Source organism: Bubalus bubalis, chromosome 16 (genome assembly GCF_019923935.1).
Source record: "Bubalus bubalis isolate 160015118507 breed Murrah chromosome 16, NDDB_SH_1, whole genome shotgun sequence".
In the NCBI taxonomy this organism is placed as follows: Eukaryota; Metazoa; Chordata; class Mammalia; order Artiodactyla; family Bovidae; genus Bubalus; species Bubalus bubalis.
Window position 1 is genome coordinate 80182321 of NC_059172.1, and position 15252 is coordinate 80197572.

Sequence of the window (15252 nt, forward strand, 5' to 3'; positions counted from 1 at the left end):
TATTTGAGGACTCATACTTACAGCTAGAAATACACAATTGTATTTTTATTATTACTTTTTATTTTCAATGTTTATGTATAAGTTGAAATCTAAACTTTCTACAACTTGAGTAGTGGGAAAAATTTAAATATGATCCTTGAAAAGATGAGTAAACAATCTGTGTATGGTGCTAATTTACTTGTTAATATTTTTCCTTTGTTTGTAATATGAATTTTAATCAACAGAATGACTATGTGGTAGAAACAAGTTTGGTTGGAACTGTGATGAATGGATTGTCACATCTACATGGATGCAGAGATCATGATCAATTTATTATTAATCTCATAAGGGGTCTTGGTGGAAATCTGAACTTGAAGTCACGTCTGGAATTCACCAAAGAGGTAGTACACATTTAAAGCCTGTGTTTAGTCAACATTTTTTGTTAATTTTCATTGACCCTGGGTATGTGCATGCATGCGTTCTAATAAGTCGCTTCAATCTTGTCTGACTCTGTGCAACCCGATGGGGGTGTTCTGCCAGGCTCCTCTGTCCATGGGATTCTCCAGCCAAGAATACTGGAGTGGGTTGCCATGACCTCCTCCAGGGGATCTTCTCAACCCAGGAATCGAACCTGCGTCTCTTAGCTCTACCTGCCTTGGCAGGTGGGTTCTTTACTACTAGTGCCACCTGGGAAGACCTGGGTATAGCATTTTGAAGTTATGCATTTAATACAATAACAATACATTTATATTTGGCTTCCCTGGTGACTCAATGGTAAACAAACTGCCTGCCAATGCAGGAGAAGCTAGTTGGATCCCTGGATTGGGAAGAACCTCTGGTGAAGGAAATGGAAACCCACTCCAGTATTCTTGCTGGGGAAATCCTGTGGACAGAGGAGCCTAGTGGGCTACAGTCCATGGAGTCTCAGAAGAGTCAGATATGACTTAGTGACTAAATGACAGTATTATAGTGAAATGGTTCTTCAGAGGGATGTTAAATGTGACTAAATGAGATGATCAATGTAAAGTGCATTTGGAAACAAGTAATAAACAGCAACATTGGCTGCTGTACTTATCTTTAAAAGTAGACTAATTTTCAGCCTTGATGGGAGTGGAGTTTGAGGGAGGATGGATATATCTATATATATGGCAGAATCATTTCACTGTTCACCTGAAACCATCACAGAATTGTTAATTGGCTATAACCCAATATAAAATAAAAAGTTAAAAAAAAGTGGACCAATTTGAGTTCATAGGAAGGACTCTTTTTTTTTTTTTTGAGAAAGAGAATTAAAAATTATGAAGCAAAAATACTATGTATTATTATATTATTTGATTCTCTTAAACCACTGTTTAGTAAGATTAAGTGGTGGGATTCTTTCTCAAAAGAAATTATACTTAGAAGCACAATATTTAATAAAACAGAACAAACTGACATGCTCCAGGTAGAGTAGGAAGCTTCTAAGTCTTTCTCTCTTAATGCCACTATCACTTCTGAGAAACCTCAAAGGAGTCTCTAGCTCTCTGACTGCATATTTTGAAATCTGCTGCTTCCACATTTGCACTTTGGCCTGTCAAATGTGAATAAAGTTATAGATTGAGAAGGCTCAGACTCTGTTTTTTATGGACTTCTCAGGTGATTCAGTGATAGAGAATCTGCCTGCCAATGCAGGAGATGTGGGAGATGAGGGTTCCATCCCTGAATGAGGAAGATCCCCTGGAGGAGGAAAGGGCAACCCACTCCAGTATTTCTTCCTGAAAAATCCCACAGAGGAGCCTGGCGGGCCACAGTGCATGGGGTTGCAAACAGTCAGACACAACAACCACTGAGCATGCATGAATACATTTATATATAGATTTTCTTTGAATTATGATGGGATTACAGCCAGATAAACTCATCATAAGTTGAAAATATCCTAAGTTTAAAATGCATTTACCTCCTCTAACCTATCAAATATCATGACTTAATACAGTCTGTCTCGAAGTGCTCAGAATGTTAGCCTACTGTTGGGCAAAATAATCTAACACAAAGTTTACTTTATAATAAAGTGTTGAATAGTGTGTAATTTCTCAACTACTATGCAGAAAGTGAAAGACAGTGTGGTTTTAAGTATATCAGTTGTTTACCCTGGTGATTGTGTGGCTGCCTATGAGCTGCAGTTTGCTTCCACTCACTGCTGCTGCCCAGCATCACAGGACGGTATCATACCACATATCACTAGTCTAGGAAAAGATCAAAATTCAAAATATGGTTTTTACTGAATGCATATCACTTTTTCCCTGTTGTAAACATGGAAAATCATAAGTAAAGCCATTGTAAGTTGGGGACCATCTGTATAAGTACATAGGTACATATATATTTATTTTCTTCTTTGAACTAGTTTATGGTATTTTATGGTGTTATTAACATTTTATACAATAATTGGGGGTGGTGTCTGGTGAGCAGCTCCCTTGAGTATGTGGCAGTGGAGGGAGGTTGGTATCCTGGACAGAAGTGGAACTTTCATACACCCTGCCCTGTACGTCTTTTCCACTTGGCCGTCTCTTCCTGGATTATGTCCTTGATCATAAACCACCAGTCCGGAGCTGAGGAATCCAAGTCTGGCTGCCAGGAGAAATCCAGAAGAGCCAAAGAGCCCAAGCATGTCAGACCTTCCTGTAGCCAGCCACACACACACCTCAAACCCTGAGGAAGTGAGTGAGGATCAGCGGGAAGAAGACAGTCAGCCAGAGACCAAGCTCTGAGCCTTTAGAGTGGGAGCACTGACTCCAAGACCTAGACTACCAGAGAACTCCTAACCCTAGGGAGTATCAAATATTAAGAATTCCCAGAAAGGAAACTACTTGAATATAAGACCAACCACCAGTAACACCCTGTGCAAACAAAAACAAGACAAAATTACAAGTCCAGTCATCAGCAGACAAGATTACCACCACACTCAGCCCTGCCCATCAGAGGGAAAAAAACAAACTCAGCACAAATCTCACTGTATAATGAAGCATACACAAACCACCGGACCAACCTAAGGAGGGCAGAAACTAAAAGGAAGAAAGAATTGAACTTTGAAACCTGGGAAAAGGAGACCTCGAACACAATAAGTTTAAAAAAAAGAATACATTTGACTACTAGAAAGATCATAGCTTTGACTAGGTGGACCTTTGTTAGCAAAGTAATGTTTCTGCTTTTTAATATGCTGTTTAGACTGGCCATAGCTTTTCTTTCAAGGTTACAGCAAAAGCAGTTCTAAGAGGGAAGGTTATAGCAATACAATCCTAACTCAAGAAACAAGAGAAACATTGAATAGTCAGTCTAACCTTATGCCTAAAACCACTGGAAAAAAGGACAAATAACGGCCAAAATTAGCAGAAGGAAAGAAATCATAAAAATCAGAGCGAAAAAAGAAATGAAAGAAACAATAGTAAAGATTAATAAAACTAAAAGCTGGTTCTTTGAGAGGATAAACAAAATTGACAAACCTTTAGCTAGACTCTTCCAGAAAAAAAAGAAGAATTAAATCAACATAATTAGAAATGAAAAAGGAGAGGTTAAAATAGACAATGCAGAAATACAAAGGAATATAAGAGACTATTATGAACAACTATATGGCAATAAAATGGATAACCTGGAAGAAATGGATAGATTCTTAGAAAAATTCAATCTTTCCAGACTGAACCAGGAAGAAATGGGAACTATGAACAACCCAATTACAAGCACTGAAATTGAAGTTGTGATCAAATATCTCTCAAAAAACAAAAGTCGAGGACCAAATGGCTTCACAGGTGAATTCCTTAAAATATTTAGAGAAGAGCTAATGACTATCCTTATAAAATTCTTTCAAAAAATTGCAGAGGAAAGAACACTTCCGAACTCATTCTATGAGGCCACCATCACCCTGATACCCAAACCAGGCAAAGAGAAAACTACAGGCCAATATCACTGATGAACATAGATGCAAAAACCCTCAACAAAATTTTTGGAAACAGAATTCAACAACATATTAAAAAGCTCATACACCATGATCAAGTTGAATTTATTTCAGGGATGTGAGGATTCTTCAATATATACAAATCAATCCATGTGATATACCATATTAACAAATTGAATGATAAAACCATATGATAATCTCAGTTCAGTTTAGTTCAGTTCCTCAGTCGTGTCTGACTCTTTGCGACCCGTGGACTGCATGCAGCATGCTGGGCTTCCCTGTCCATCACTAACTTCCGGAGTTTACTCAAATTCATGTCCATTGGGTCAGTGATACCATCCAACCATCTCATCCTCTGTCCTCCCCTCCTCCTCCTGCCTTCCATCTTTCCCAACATCAGGGTCTTTTCTAATGAGTCAGTTCTTCGCATCAGGTGGCCAAAGTAATGGAGTTTCAACTTCAGCATCAGCCCTTCCAATGGAATATTCAGGACTGATTTCCTTTTGGATGGACTGGCTGGATCTCCTTGCTGTCCAAGTGACTATCAAGAGTCTTCCAACACCACCATTGATGTTCAAAAGCATCAGTTCTTCAGCACTCAGCTTTCTTTATAGTCCAGCTCTCATGTCCATAGTGACTACTGGAAAAACCATAGCTTTGACTAGATGGACCTTTGAGGGCAGAGTAATATCTCTGCTTTGTAATATGCTGTCTTGATTGGTCATAACTTTTCTTGCAAGGAGTAAGCGTCTTTTAATTTCCCGGCTGCAGTCACCATCTGCAGTGATTTTGGAGCTCAAGAAAATAAAGTCTGTCGCTGTTTCCATTGTTTCCCCATCTATTTGCCATGAAGTGATGGGACCAAATGCTGTGATCTTAATTTTCTGAATGTTGAGTTTTAAGCCAACTTTTTCACTCTCTTTCACTTTCATCAAGAGGCTCTTTAGTTCTTCTTTGGTTTCTGCCATAAGGGTCGTGTCATCTGCATATCTGAGGTTAATGCTACTTTTCCAGGCAATATTGATTCCAGCTTGTGCTTAATCTCAATAGATACAGAAAAAGCCTTTGACACAAATCAGCACGCATTTATGATTAAAACTCTTCCAAAAATGGGCATAGAATGAACCTACCTCAACATAGTAAAGACCATATATTATAAGCCCACTGCAAACATTATTCTCAATGGTGAAAACCTGAAAGCATTTCCCCTAAGATCAGGAACAAGACAAGGTTGTCCATTGTCACCACTGTTACTCAACATGTTTTTGGAAGTCCTAGCTACAGCAGTCAGAGAAGAAAAATAAAATGAATCCAGATCAGAAAAGAAGTAAAGCTGTCACTGTTTGCAGATGACATGATACTATACATATAGGGATATAGGGATATAGTGAAGTTGCTCAGTCGTGTCCGACTCTTTGTGACCCCATGGACGGTAGCCTACCAGGCTCCTCTGTCCATGGGATTTTCCAGGAAGTAGTCCTGGAGTGGATTGCCATTTCCTTCTCCAGGGGATCTTCCCAACCCAGGGATCAAACCTGGGTCTCCTGCATTGTAGACAGACGCTTTATCATCTGAGCCACCAGGGAAGTCGATAGCCCTAAATATACTATCAGAAAATGCTAGATCTAATCAGTGAATTTAGCAGAGTCACATGATACAAAATCTATATGCAGAAATCACTTGCATTCCTATATACTAACAATGAATAATCAGAAAGGGAAATTAAGGAATCAATCCCAGTCACCATTGCAACAAAAAGAATAGAATATCTAGGAATTAACTGAACCAAGGAGACAAAAGAATATATACAGAAAATTACAAGACACTGATGAAAGAAATCAAGGATGATGTAATCAGATGGCGAGATATTACATGTTCCTGTGTTGGAAGAATCAATATTGTGAAAATGACTATACTACCAAATGCAATCTACAGTTTCAGTGTGATCCCTATGAAAATTACCTATGGCATTTTTCACAGAACTAGAACAAAAATTTCACATTTCATATGGAAACACAGAAGACCCTGAATAGCCCAAGCAGTCTTGAGAAAGAGGAATGGAGCTGGAGGAATCAACTGTTGTGACTTCATGTTATACTACAAAGCTACAGTCATCAAGACAGTACGGTAATGGCACAAAACAGGAATACAGACCAATGGAATAAGATAGAAAGCCCAGAAATAAACCCATGCACCTATGGGTACTTTAGTTTTGACAAAGAAGGCAAGAATATACAACGGAGCAAAGACAGCCTCTTCAATAAGTGGTGCTGGGAAAACTGGACAGCTACGTGCAAAAGAATGAAGTTAGAACACTTCTTAATACTATACACAGAGATAAACTCAAAAGGGATTAAAGATGTAAATGTGAGACCAGAGACTATAAAACTGTTAGAGGAAATCATAGGCAGAACACTTGACATAAATCAACAGAAGATTCGCTATGACTCATCTCCTAGAGTAATGGAAATAAAAACCAAAGTAAACAAGTGTGACCTGGTTAAACTTAAAAGCTTTTGCACAGCAAAGGAAACTATAAGCAAGGTGAAAAGACAACCCTCAGAATGGGAGAAAATGATAGCAAATGAAACAACTGACAAAGGATTAATTTCCAAAATATATATACAACTCAATACCAGAGCAACAACCCATTGAAAAAGTGGGAAAAAGACCTAAACAGACATTTCTCCCAAGAAGACATACTGATGGCTACCAAACACATGAAAGTATGCTCAACCTCCCTCATTATTAGAGAAATGCAAGTCAAAACTGCCATGAGATATCACCTCACACTGGTCAGAATGGCCGTCATAAAAAAATCTGCAAACAATAAATGCTGGATAGGGTATGGAGGAAAGGGAATCCTCTTGCTCTGTTGGTGGGGATGTAAATTGATACAGCCACTACGGCGGTATGGAGATTCCTTAAAAAACTAGGAATGAAAGCACCATATGACCCAGCAGTCCCACTCCTAGGCAAATACTCTGAGGAAGCCAAAATTGAAAAAGACACATGTATCCCATTGTTCATTGCAGCACTGTTTACAATAGCTAGAACATGGAAGCAACCTAGATGTTCATTTACAGATGATTGGATAAAGAAGTTGTAGTACATATACACAATGGAATATTAATCATAAAAGGGAACCCATTTGTGTCAGTTCTAATGAGATGGATGAACCTAGGGCCTATTATACACAGTGAGGTAAGTCAGAAAAAGAAAGATAAATATCGTATGCTGCTGCTGCTGCTGCTGCTGCTGCTGCTAAGTCGCTTCAGTCGTGTCCGACTCAGTGCGACCCCATAGACAGCAGCCCACCAGGCTCCTCTGTCCCTGGGATTCTCCAGGCAAGAACACTGGAGTGGGTTGCCATTTCCTTCTCCAAGGCATGAAAGTGAAAAGTGAAAGTGAAGTCGCTCAGTCGTGTCTGACTCTTAGCGACCCCATGGACTGCAGCCTACCAGGCTCCTCCGTCCATGGGATTTTCCAGGCAAGAGTACTGGAGCTGGGTGCCATTGCCTTCTCCGAAATATCGTATACTAATGCGTATATCCTGAAGATGGTACTGAAGAATGGTACTGACAGATGGCACTGAAGAATTTATTTTCAGAGCAGTAATGGAGAAACAGACATAGAGAATAGACTTATGGACATGGGCAGGGGAGGGGAGGATGAGATGTATGGACAGAATAACGTAGAAACTTACATTATCATATGTAAAGTAGATAGCCAGTGGGAATTTGCTGTATGGCTCAGGAAACTCAAACATTGGCTCTGTATCAACCTAGGGGGGTGGGATGGGGAGGGAGGTTCCACAGGGAGGGGATATATGTATACCTGTGGATGCTTCATGTTGAGGTTTGACATACAAATCTGTAAAGCAGTTATCCTTTGATTAAAAAATAAAATTATGAAAGATTTTTTAAGAGGCTAAAGTCTGGACTATGTTTTTTGTTAGATATTTTTGTACCTTCTTAGCTATATGACTAAATATAGTTATTTTATTCATTTTAATCTTAAAGTAACAAATTTTTAATCATTTTTTTAACCAGAAGAGTTTTCCAGTTATAAATGCTTAGATGGAACAATCATTATAGATCTTTATTTAGTGCAAAAGTCATTTCAGCTACATTGTTTATAAAGTAAAATTCTACATATTAAGGGATTTCTTCCTATTGACCTCCACTGAAATAATTGAGCACATATTCATTGGGGTTGGTTCCAACATTATGTTTCTGCATTTTTGTCATTTTGTTTCATTGATACCACCCTTTATTATTTTCTCTGTTGTGTTTCTCTTTCCGTAGCCCATCTGTTGCCTCTGTTGCCAGATGCTTCTTATTGTTACCACTCAATGCCTTATTGTACAGAATAAAAGTCAGTAAAGGTGTTGAGTTGCATTAGGGTTAACTCCCTGCTGTGCATCTGTATAGACGACAGTTTTGAAAGAGGAACAGGTTGAGAGCAGCAGTGGTGAGAGTGCAGTGGACAGTTATACTGGAAATGACGGGTCTTGGAGCCCTACACTGTGTTATTTGTAGTTTAGTTTTCATAAGAACTCAATGGGAAGTTGAATATGTTTATACAATATATGTGTGGACTGCTGCTAAGTCACTTCAGTCGTGTCCGACTCTGTGCGACCCCACAGATGGCAGCTCTAGATGAATTTTATTTATTTGCTTGAATGATCATTTAAAGAATAATATGTGAGATAAAATGTTACTATAATTATTAAGGATATTTAGTAAGTTTAGTGCATGTGACGGAGAAGGAAATGGCAGCCCACTCCAGTGTTCTTGCCTGGAGAATCCCAGGGATGGAGGAGCCTGGTGGGCTGCCGTCTATGGGGTCGCATAGAGTTGGACATGACTGAAGCGACTTAGCAGCAGCAGCAGCCGTGCATGTGAACTTTTTTAAGAAGTAAGATGATTCTCTTTGGAGCATTTACTTTAAAGAATTAAAATTTCACATATTCTGTTTGGAGTATATGAAAAGCTTTCATAACTTTTTCTTCTTAAGGTTTTTAACTGGGCACGACAATCTCCTCCAGACCCTCACAAACCACTGGACACATACTATGACTCAAGTAGAGGACAATTAGCATCGTATGTGCTAAAGAAGCCAGAAAACTTGACTGCTGATGATTTCAGCAATAGCCACACTCTTCCAGTTATTCAGACTCCTGACATGCAGCGAGGCCTAGACTATTTCAAACCTTGGTTAAGTCCTGATACTAAGCAGCCATTTATTCTTGTTGGACCAGAAGGATGTGGCAAAGGGTAAGAGCAGAAAAATAATAATCAAGATGCCTGTAATGGATTTATGTATCTCTCCTGTTCTAAAATGATTTAACAGATTTTGTTACATGTTTTTGGTTAAAGTGGCAGGTACATTTTCATGAAGGACTCTTTATTGTCACTATTTGTAAAAATAATATTACTATAGAGAAAAATATGTCCTTTTTTTCCTGCCAAGTTACGTGTTTCCTGATGGAATCAGAGAAATCTGAGAAGATACCCTTAAAAAAATTTGTGCATAGAATCACAACAAAATGATTAGTGCATGTGAACATTTTTTTGGATGGCATCACCGACTCAATGGATATGAGTAAACTCTGGGAGTTGGTGATGGACAGGGAGGCCTGGCTTGCTGCAGTCCATGGGGTCGCAAAGAGTCAGACACGACTGAGTGATTGAACTCAACTAAACTGAACTGAGCATTTTTTTTTAGATGTAAGATGATTCTCTTTGGAGCATTTACTTTAAAGAATTAAAATTTCACATACTCTAGAGTATATGAAAATCTATCACAATTTTTTGGTATACTTTTTATATATACATAAATGGTTTTTATGTATACTTTTTTCAAACTAAATTATTTTTGGTGAACCTTGATTTTTTTTTTTTTCTGGCTGAGTCTCAAGAATGCCTTAAAATATGAATTTATTTTTTTTTCCACTCTAAAAGTTAGAAATCTAGTTTAGTAGCTATGGATAGTTGTAGAAATTATATCTATTGTTACTACTATTTCCTTAAACAACATTGTAAATAATTTAGAAATGGAAATATTTAGAATTAGAAATCTTGGGGGCTTCCCTGGTGGCTTAGTGGAAAAGAGTCCATCTGCCAGTGCTGGAGACATAGGTTCAATCCCCGGTCCAGGAAGATTCCACATGCTGCAGAGCAGCTAAGCCTGTGTGCCACAACTATTGAACCTGTGCTCTGGGGCCTGGGATCCGCACCTACTGAGCCCCTGCGCCGCAGCTGCTGAGTCTCTGCGTCCCAGAGTCTGTGCTCAGTCTCGAGAAGCCCCCACGAAGAGAAGCCTGCAAGCCGCAGCTGGAGTAGTTCCTGCTTGCTGCAGCTAGAGAAAAGGACGTGTAGCAGTGAGGACCCGGCACAGCCAAAAGTACATATGTACTGAATAATAGAAATTGTATTTTGAATATGAAGAGTATTCTCTGGTTGCATTTATAAGGTCAAGTGTTTTGTCTTTCACAGGATGCTGCTCAGGTATGCGTTTTCCCAACTCCGGTCAACTTACATCGCCACAGTTCACTGTAGCACACAGACTACTTCCCAGCATCTCCTGCAGAAACTGAGCCAGACTTGCATGGTCATCAGTACTAACACTGGCCGAGTGTATAGACCTAGAGACTGTGAGAGACTCGTTCTGTACTTAAAAGACATCAACCTACCCAGGCTGGACAAATGGGGCACCAGTACTTTGATAGCTTTCCTGCAGCAGGTGGGTATTATCACTTGAAGTGTTTTGATATAATTGGAGACAATTTAATTTCACTAACTTTTCTTATAGATAGAAAATCTGCATCTCTCATTAGGACCATTGTGGAAATTAAATGGAAATTAAACTCCTGAAGCACCTTATTCCTACCCCAGGGCTACTTTCTTTGAACTTCCTACATCTAGAAATTAGTATTACATAGAGACGCTGTTTCAAAAGAATGAAAACAGCTGTTACCCTACACTGTTTACCTGCCCTTCATTCCTGAAAACAGAAGCTGAGGATGGTGTTAGAATTGCACAAGTTTTGGCTTAATTTTTCTACGTATGCACTCTTCCAAAAACAGTTATATTAATATATTTCCTCAGGCATGCCTCAGTCATTGTGGAAGGTTTTCTTTATGTGATTTATATCACACTGGGAACGCTAAATTCTAAATTAGAGCTTGATAATCAGGTTCACATTTTGCTTTTCTATGTAACTGCTGAATATATTAAAACATGTACAGAAAAAACCCAAACTGTTTTCCTTTTATTTTTCCCTATTTTTCACTTTTTTTGATAATTGCAAGTAGATTTATATTAATAGTATGATCTGCACTTTAATATTTATTTTGAAAAGCATTTTTAAAATGAGCATAGTTCAGCTAACTAACTGAACAGAGTCTTTTTTGAATTAAAAACATTTTTATTGGCTCATAGTTGATTGACATGCTTTGTTAGTTTTTGCTATCCATTAGTGAATCTGTTATATAGAATATATTTACTCTTTTTTATATCCTTTGCCCATACAGGTCATTAAAGAGTATTGAGAAGACTTGGCTGTGCTAGGCAGTAGATCCTTACTTGTTATCTATTTTGTATGTATACAGTGTGCAATTCCAACCTCCAGTTTATCCCACCACCTCGCCTATAACCATAAATTTGTTTTTGACATTGAACACAGAATCTTGAACAGTATTATTTTAATGAAATAAGAAATTAAAGTATATTTCAGTCAAATTTTTGAGTTAGAGGATGATTTCATTCAGAAACAATTGTTTTACGCAAAATATGATTATAAAATCTTAAGCATGAAACATTTAAACATATTTATTTTTAAATAGGTACTGACATATCAAGGATTTTATGATGAAAATTTAGAATGGGTTGGTTTAGAAAATATTCAAATTGTGGCTTCTATGTCAGCTGGAGGAAGACTGGGAAGACATCAGCTTACTACCAGATTTACTTCTATTGTTCGTCTTTGTGCTATAGAGTATGTATCATTGTATTAAAATTTTGTTTTTGACGTGGAGAGACATCTTATATATTGCATTTTATGAAAGTCTTAATGATATCACTTCCAAATGTAGAATATAAAAATAGTCCAATAGCTCTGATATTATTTTTTTCCTATCCTTCCTAAACTGTAAGAAGTAAGTTAGGGTGACGAAGGCTTTAATCAGTGCTTCTTATGTAATAGAAATAAACAGAACTACTTTGTATTGTCTCTAAATGTCAGTGTCAGGAATCTGAATGGTGAGTTTTAGGCTTAACTGTTTTATGGGTTATATAAAGCAAAAATACAATCAAATTTTATGAGATAACTAAAAAGAGAATTTATATCTGAACAAGGTAGAGTTAGATCATTTAGTGTCCTATAATATTAATCCTGATTTAGTAACTAAACAACAACAACAACAGATATTAATCCTGTTTTACCCATCCATCTCCATGGTCCATGATTGTTACATGAACTGCAATTTTATGACATTGTATCCTTGGTTATATTTTGCTTTACAAAACTTTTTTTTTTTTAAATAACTTAACTGAGGAAAACTTACATGCTGTAACACTTATCCATATATATTCTAGTAACCACAGTACTGTTTTAGGTTTTTTTTTTTTTTTTGACCATAGCACATGACATGTGGAATCTTATTTCCTGCCCAGGGATTGAACCTGAGCCCCTCTGCAGTCAAAGTATGGAGTCTTAACCACTGGATCACCAGCGAAGTCCTCCAAATCTTTTTTATGCTGTTGTGCTAAACTGCTCCCATCCATTAACATTCTTCTTTTAGAATGTTACAGCTGTATTGAAATAGATTTTGGTTTGGGAGGAAAGGTTGATTTTATTTGATGTTTTCTACTTCCATAGTTCTAAAGTGGATTATTGTTCTTTGTATAGAATATACTTAATTACAGATGCTTTTTCTTAAGCAAACTTTTCCTCTGACCCTTGCCAACAATCAGTGGTCTTTTAAACAATTATGTTTTTAAGTCATTTCATTAGAATCCTGTATTAGAATCCTTAGTATTTGACAACAGATAATTAGGGATCTGATTGAGTTGAAGTAAGAATAAGGACCGTGAGTTTGGCTTAAGCCCTTGAGTAAACCTTGGAGGTATCTAGGCCTCACAGTTTGAAAACCACACAGTTTGGAAATCAGTTCTATACCTTAACATTAAAATAATAATTTAGAATATTTATTTCAACTTCTTATATGATTTTTTTTTTTTTAGTTACCCAGAAAGAGAGCAATTACAAACAATTTATGGAGCATATTTGGAAGCAGTTCTACATAAAAATCTGAAGAATCATTCTATTTGGGGTTCTTCTTCAAAAATTTATCTCTTAGCAGGATCTATGGTACAAGTGTATGAACAGGTATATATTCACTTATATTGTAGTTTTCATGTCTATTAGTATCACTTCTAGAGGGCTGCCTTTAATCCTAACCTGTGTTGGTGCTCAGGCTTTATTTTCCTGCCATTTATACTTTTCTCCTAGAGAGGAACTCTCGAGGGTAGATGTTTGTGTGTACTTCATTCACTATTACATCTTCTGGCAGTTTCTAATAGACACCCAACAAATATTGAAAAAACAAATCAGTGGGTAAGTGGTTATTCTGCTTTGAGCTCAAATTTAGCATATTTACAATGGGGTTTGTTTTCTTTCTAAAACTAGATCTTTCTCCTGACTTCTTTCAGTTTCTGTCTTCCGGGATTCAAACCTGAGAGTAATTTTTGATGTTTCTTTCTTTCCTTCTGTCTGTGAAGAAATGTTTAAAATGCTCTGATAAAGTAAGGATGTAGAAGATATTTATTGAGTACCTCCTCTTTCCAGTGCTGGTCCTAAGGATACAAAGATAACTGAGTCACTGTTTTTGAGCGTGCACACACTAATGAGGGACCTGATCATATAAATAAACTATTAATATGGTGTAGTAAGTATAGCAGGGCTTCTCAGGTGGTGCATTGGTAAAGAATCCACCTGCCAATGCAGGAGACACAAGAGATGTGAGTTCAGTCCCTGGATTGGGAAGATTCCCTGCAGTGGGAAATGGCAACCCACCCCAGTATGCTTGCCTGAAAAATTGGACAGAGGAGCCTGGCAGGCTACAGTCCATGGGGCCACAAAGAGTTGGACACAACTGAGCGACTGAGCACACAATATGTATATCATTAGCAGTATGTACTAGTTACAGAGACAGCATGAAAGAGGGAGTGAGTAACTTTGTTGTGTGTGGTAGATTTTTAAGAGGAAATGTGGTCTAAGTTTTGAAAAATGAAGAGAAATTCACAAAGTGACCTAAGATGAAAGAGGGTCTTCCTGGGTAAAGGGAATAGCATGTGAAAGTTATGAAAGTGTTTGTGGAAGATGCTCTTAATAGTATTAGAGTAGAAGTGCGTGAATGCTCCATTGCTTCATTCATGTCTGACTCTTTGTGATCCTCTGGATTGTAGCCCTCCAGGCTCCTCTGTCCGTCAAATTCTCCAGGCAAGAATACTGGAGTGGGTTGCCATATCCTCCTACAGGGCATCTTCCTGACCCAGGAACTGAACCTGCATCTCTTATATCTCCTGCATTGGCAGGCAGGTTCTTTACCACTAGTACCATATAGAAAGCCCAGAGTGAGGAAAGAAAAAACTATGTTTTTATAAATTAATTCATATGTTAGGTGATCAAGGCCAGAGCAAGAGAAGTGGCCCTGTCTGTAGGGAGGAGGGCACAGGCTGTACACTTGTTGCTGATATATATGAGTTGTGGCACTTTGATTTGTTCAAAGTTCTGTGACCTCTTGAACATAAGATAGCTCTGTCGGTCCTGCTGTTATAAAGTGGGTCTGTCTTACACTCATGAGCACCTTGGAATTATAGCTCCCATTTTACACTTAGGTTGGCTTTCCTTTGGCATCTGGTCCCGTCACTTCATGGCAAATAGGTGGGGAAACAATGGAAACAGTGACAGACTTTATTTTCTTGGGCTCCAAGATCACTGCCTGTGGTGACTGCAGCCATGAAATTAGAAGACGCTTGTTGCTTGGAAGAAAAGCTGTGAAAAACATAGGCAGCGTATTAAAAGGCAGAGACATTACTTTGCCAAAAAAGGTCCGTATAGTCAAAGCTGTGGTTTTTCCAGTGGTCATGTATGGATGTGAGAATTGGGCTATAAAGAAAGCCAAACACCAAAGAATTGATGCTTTTGAACTGTGGTGTTGGAGAAGACTCTTGAGAGTCCCTTGGGCTGCAAGGAGATCCAACCAGTCCATCCTAAAGGAAATCAGTCCGGAATACTCATTGGAAAGACTGATACTGAAGCTGAAACTCCAATACTTTGTC

General features: G+C 38.1%; 1 protein-coding gene across 3 annotated transcripts in view; it reads left to right on the forward strand.

The window, feature by feature from the left end:
* Positions 1-15252, forward strand: part of DYNC2H1 (dynein cytoplasmic 2 heavy chain 1) — a 399828-nt gene that overhangs the window by 89687 nt on the left and 294889 nt on the right. For all 3 annotated transcript variants that reach the window (XM_044929811.2, XM_044929812.2, XM_044929810.2), the window contains exons 41-45: positions 225-380; positions 8924-9183; positions 10405-10651; positions 11754-11905; positions 13153-13297. In XM_044929811.2, the coding sequence (XP_044785746.2) occupies positions 225-380; positions 8924-9183; positions 10405-10651; positions 11754-11905; positions 13153-13297 (960 nt within the window). The remainder of the gene's footprint in view (positions 1-224; positions 381-8923; positions 9184-10404; positions 10652-11753; positions 11906-13152; positions 13298-15252) is intronic.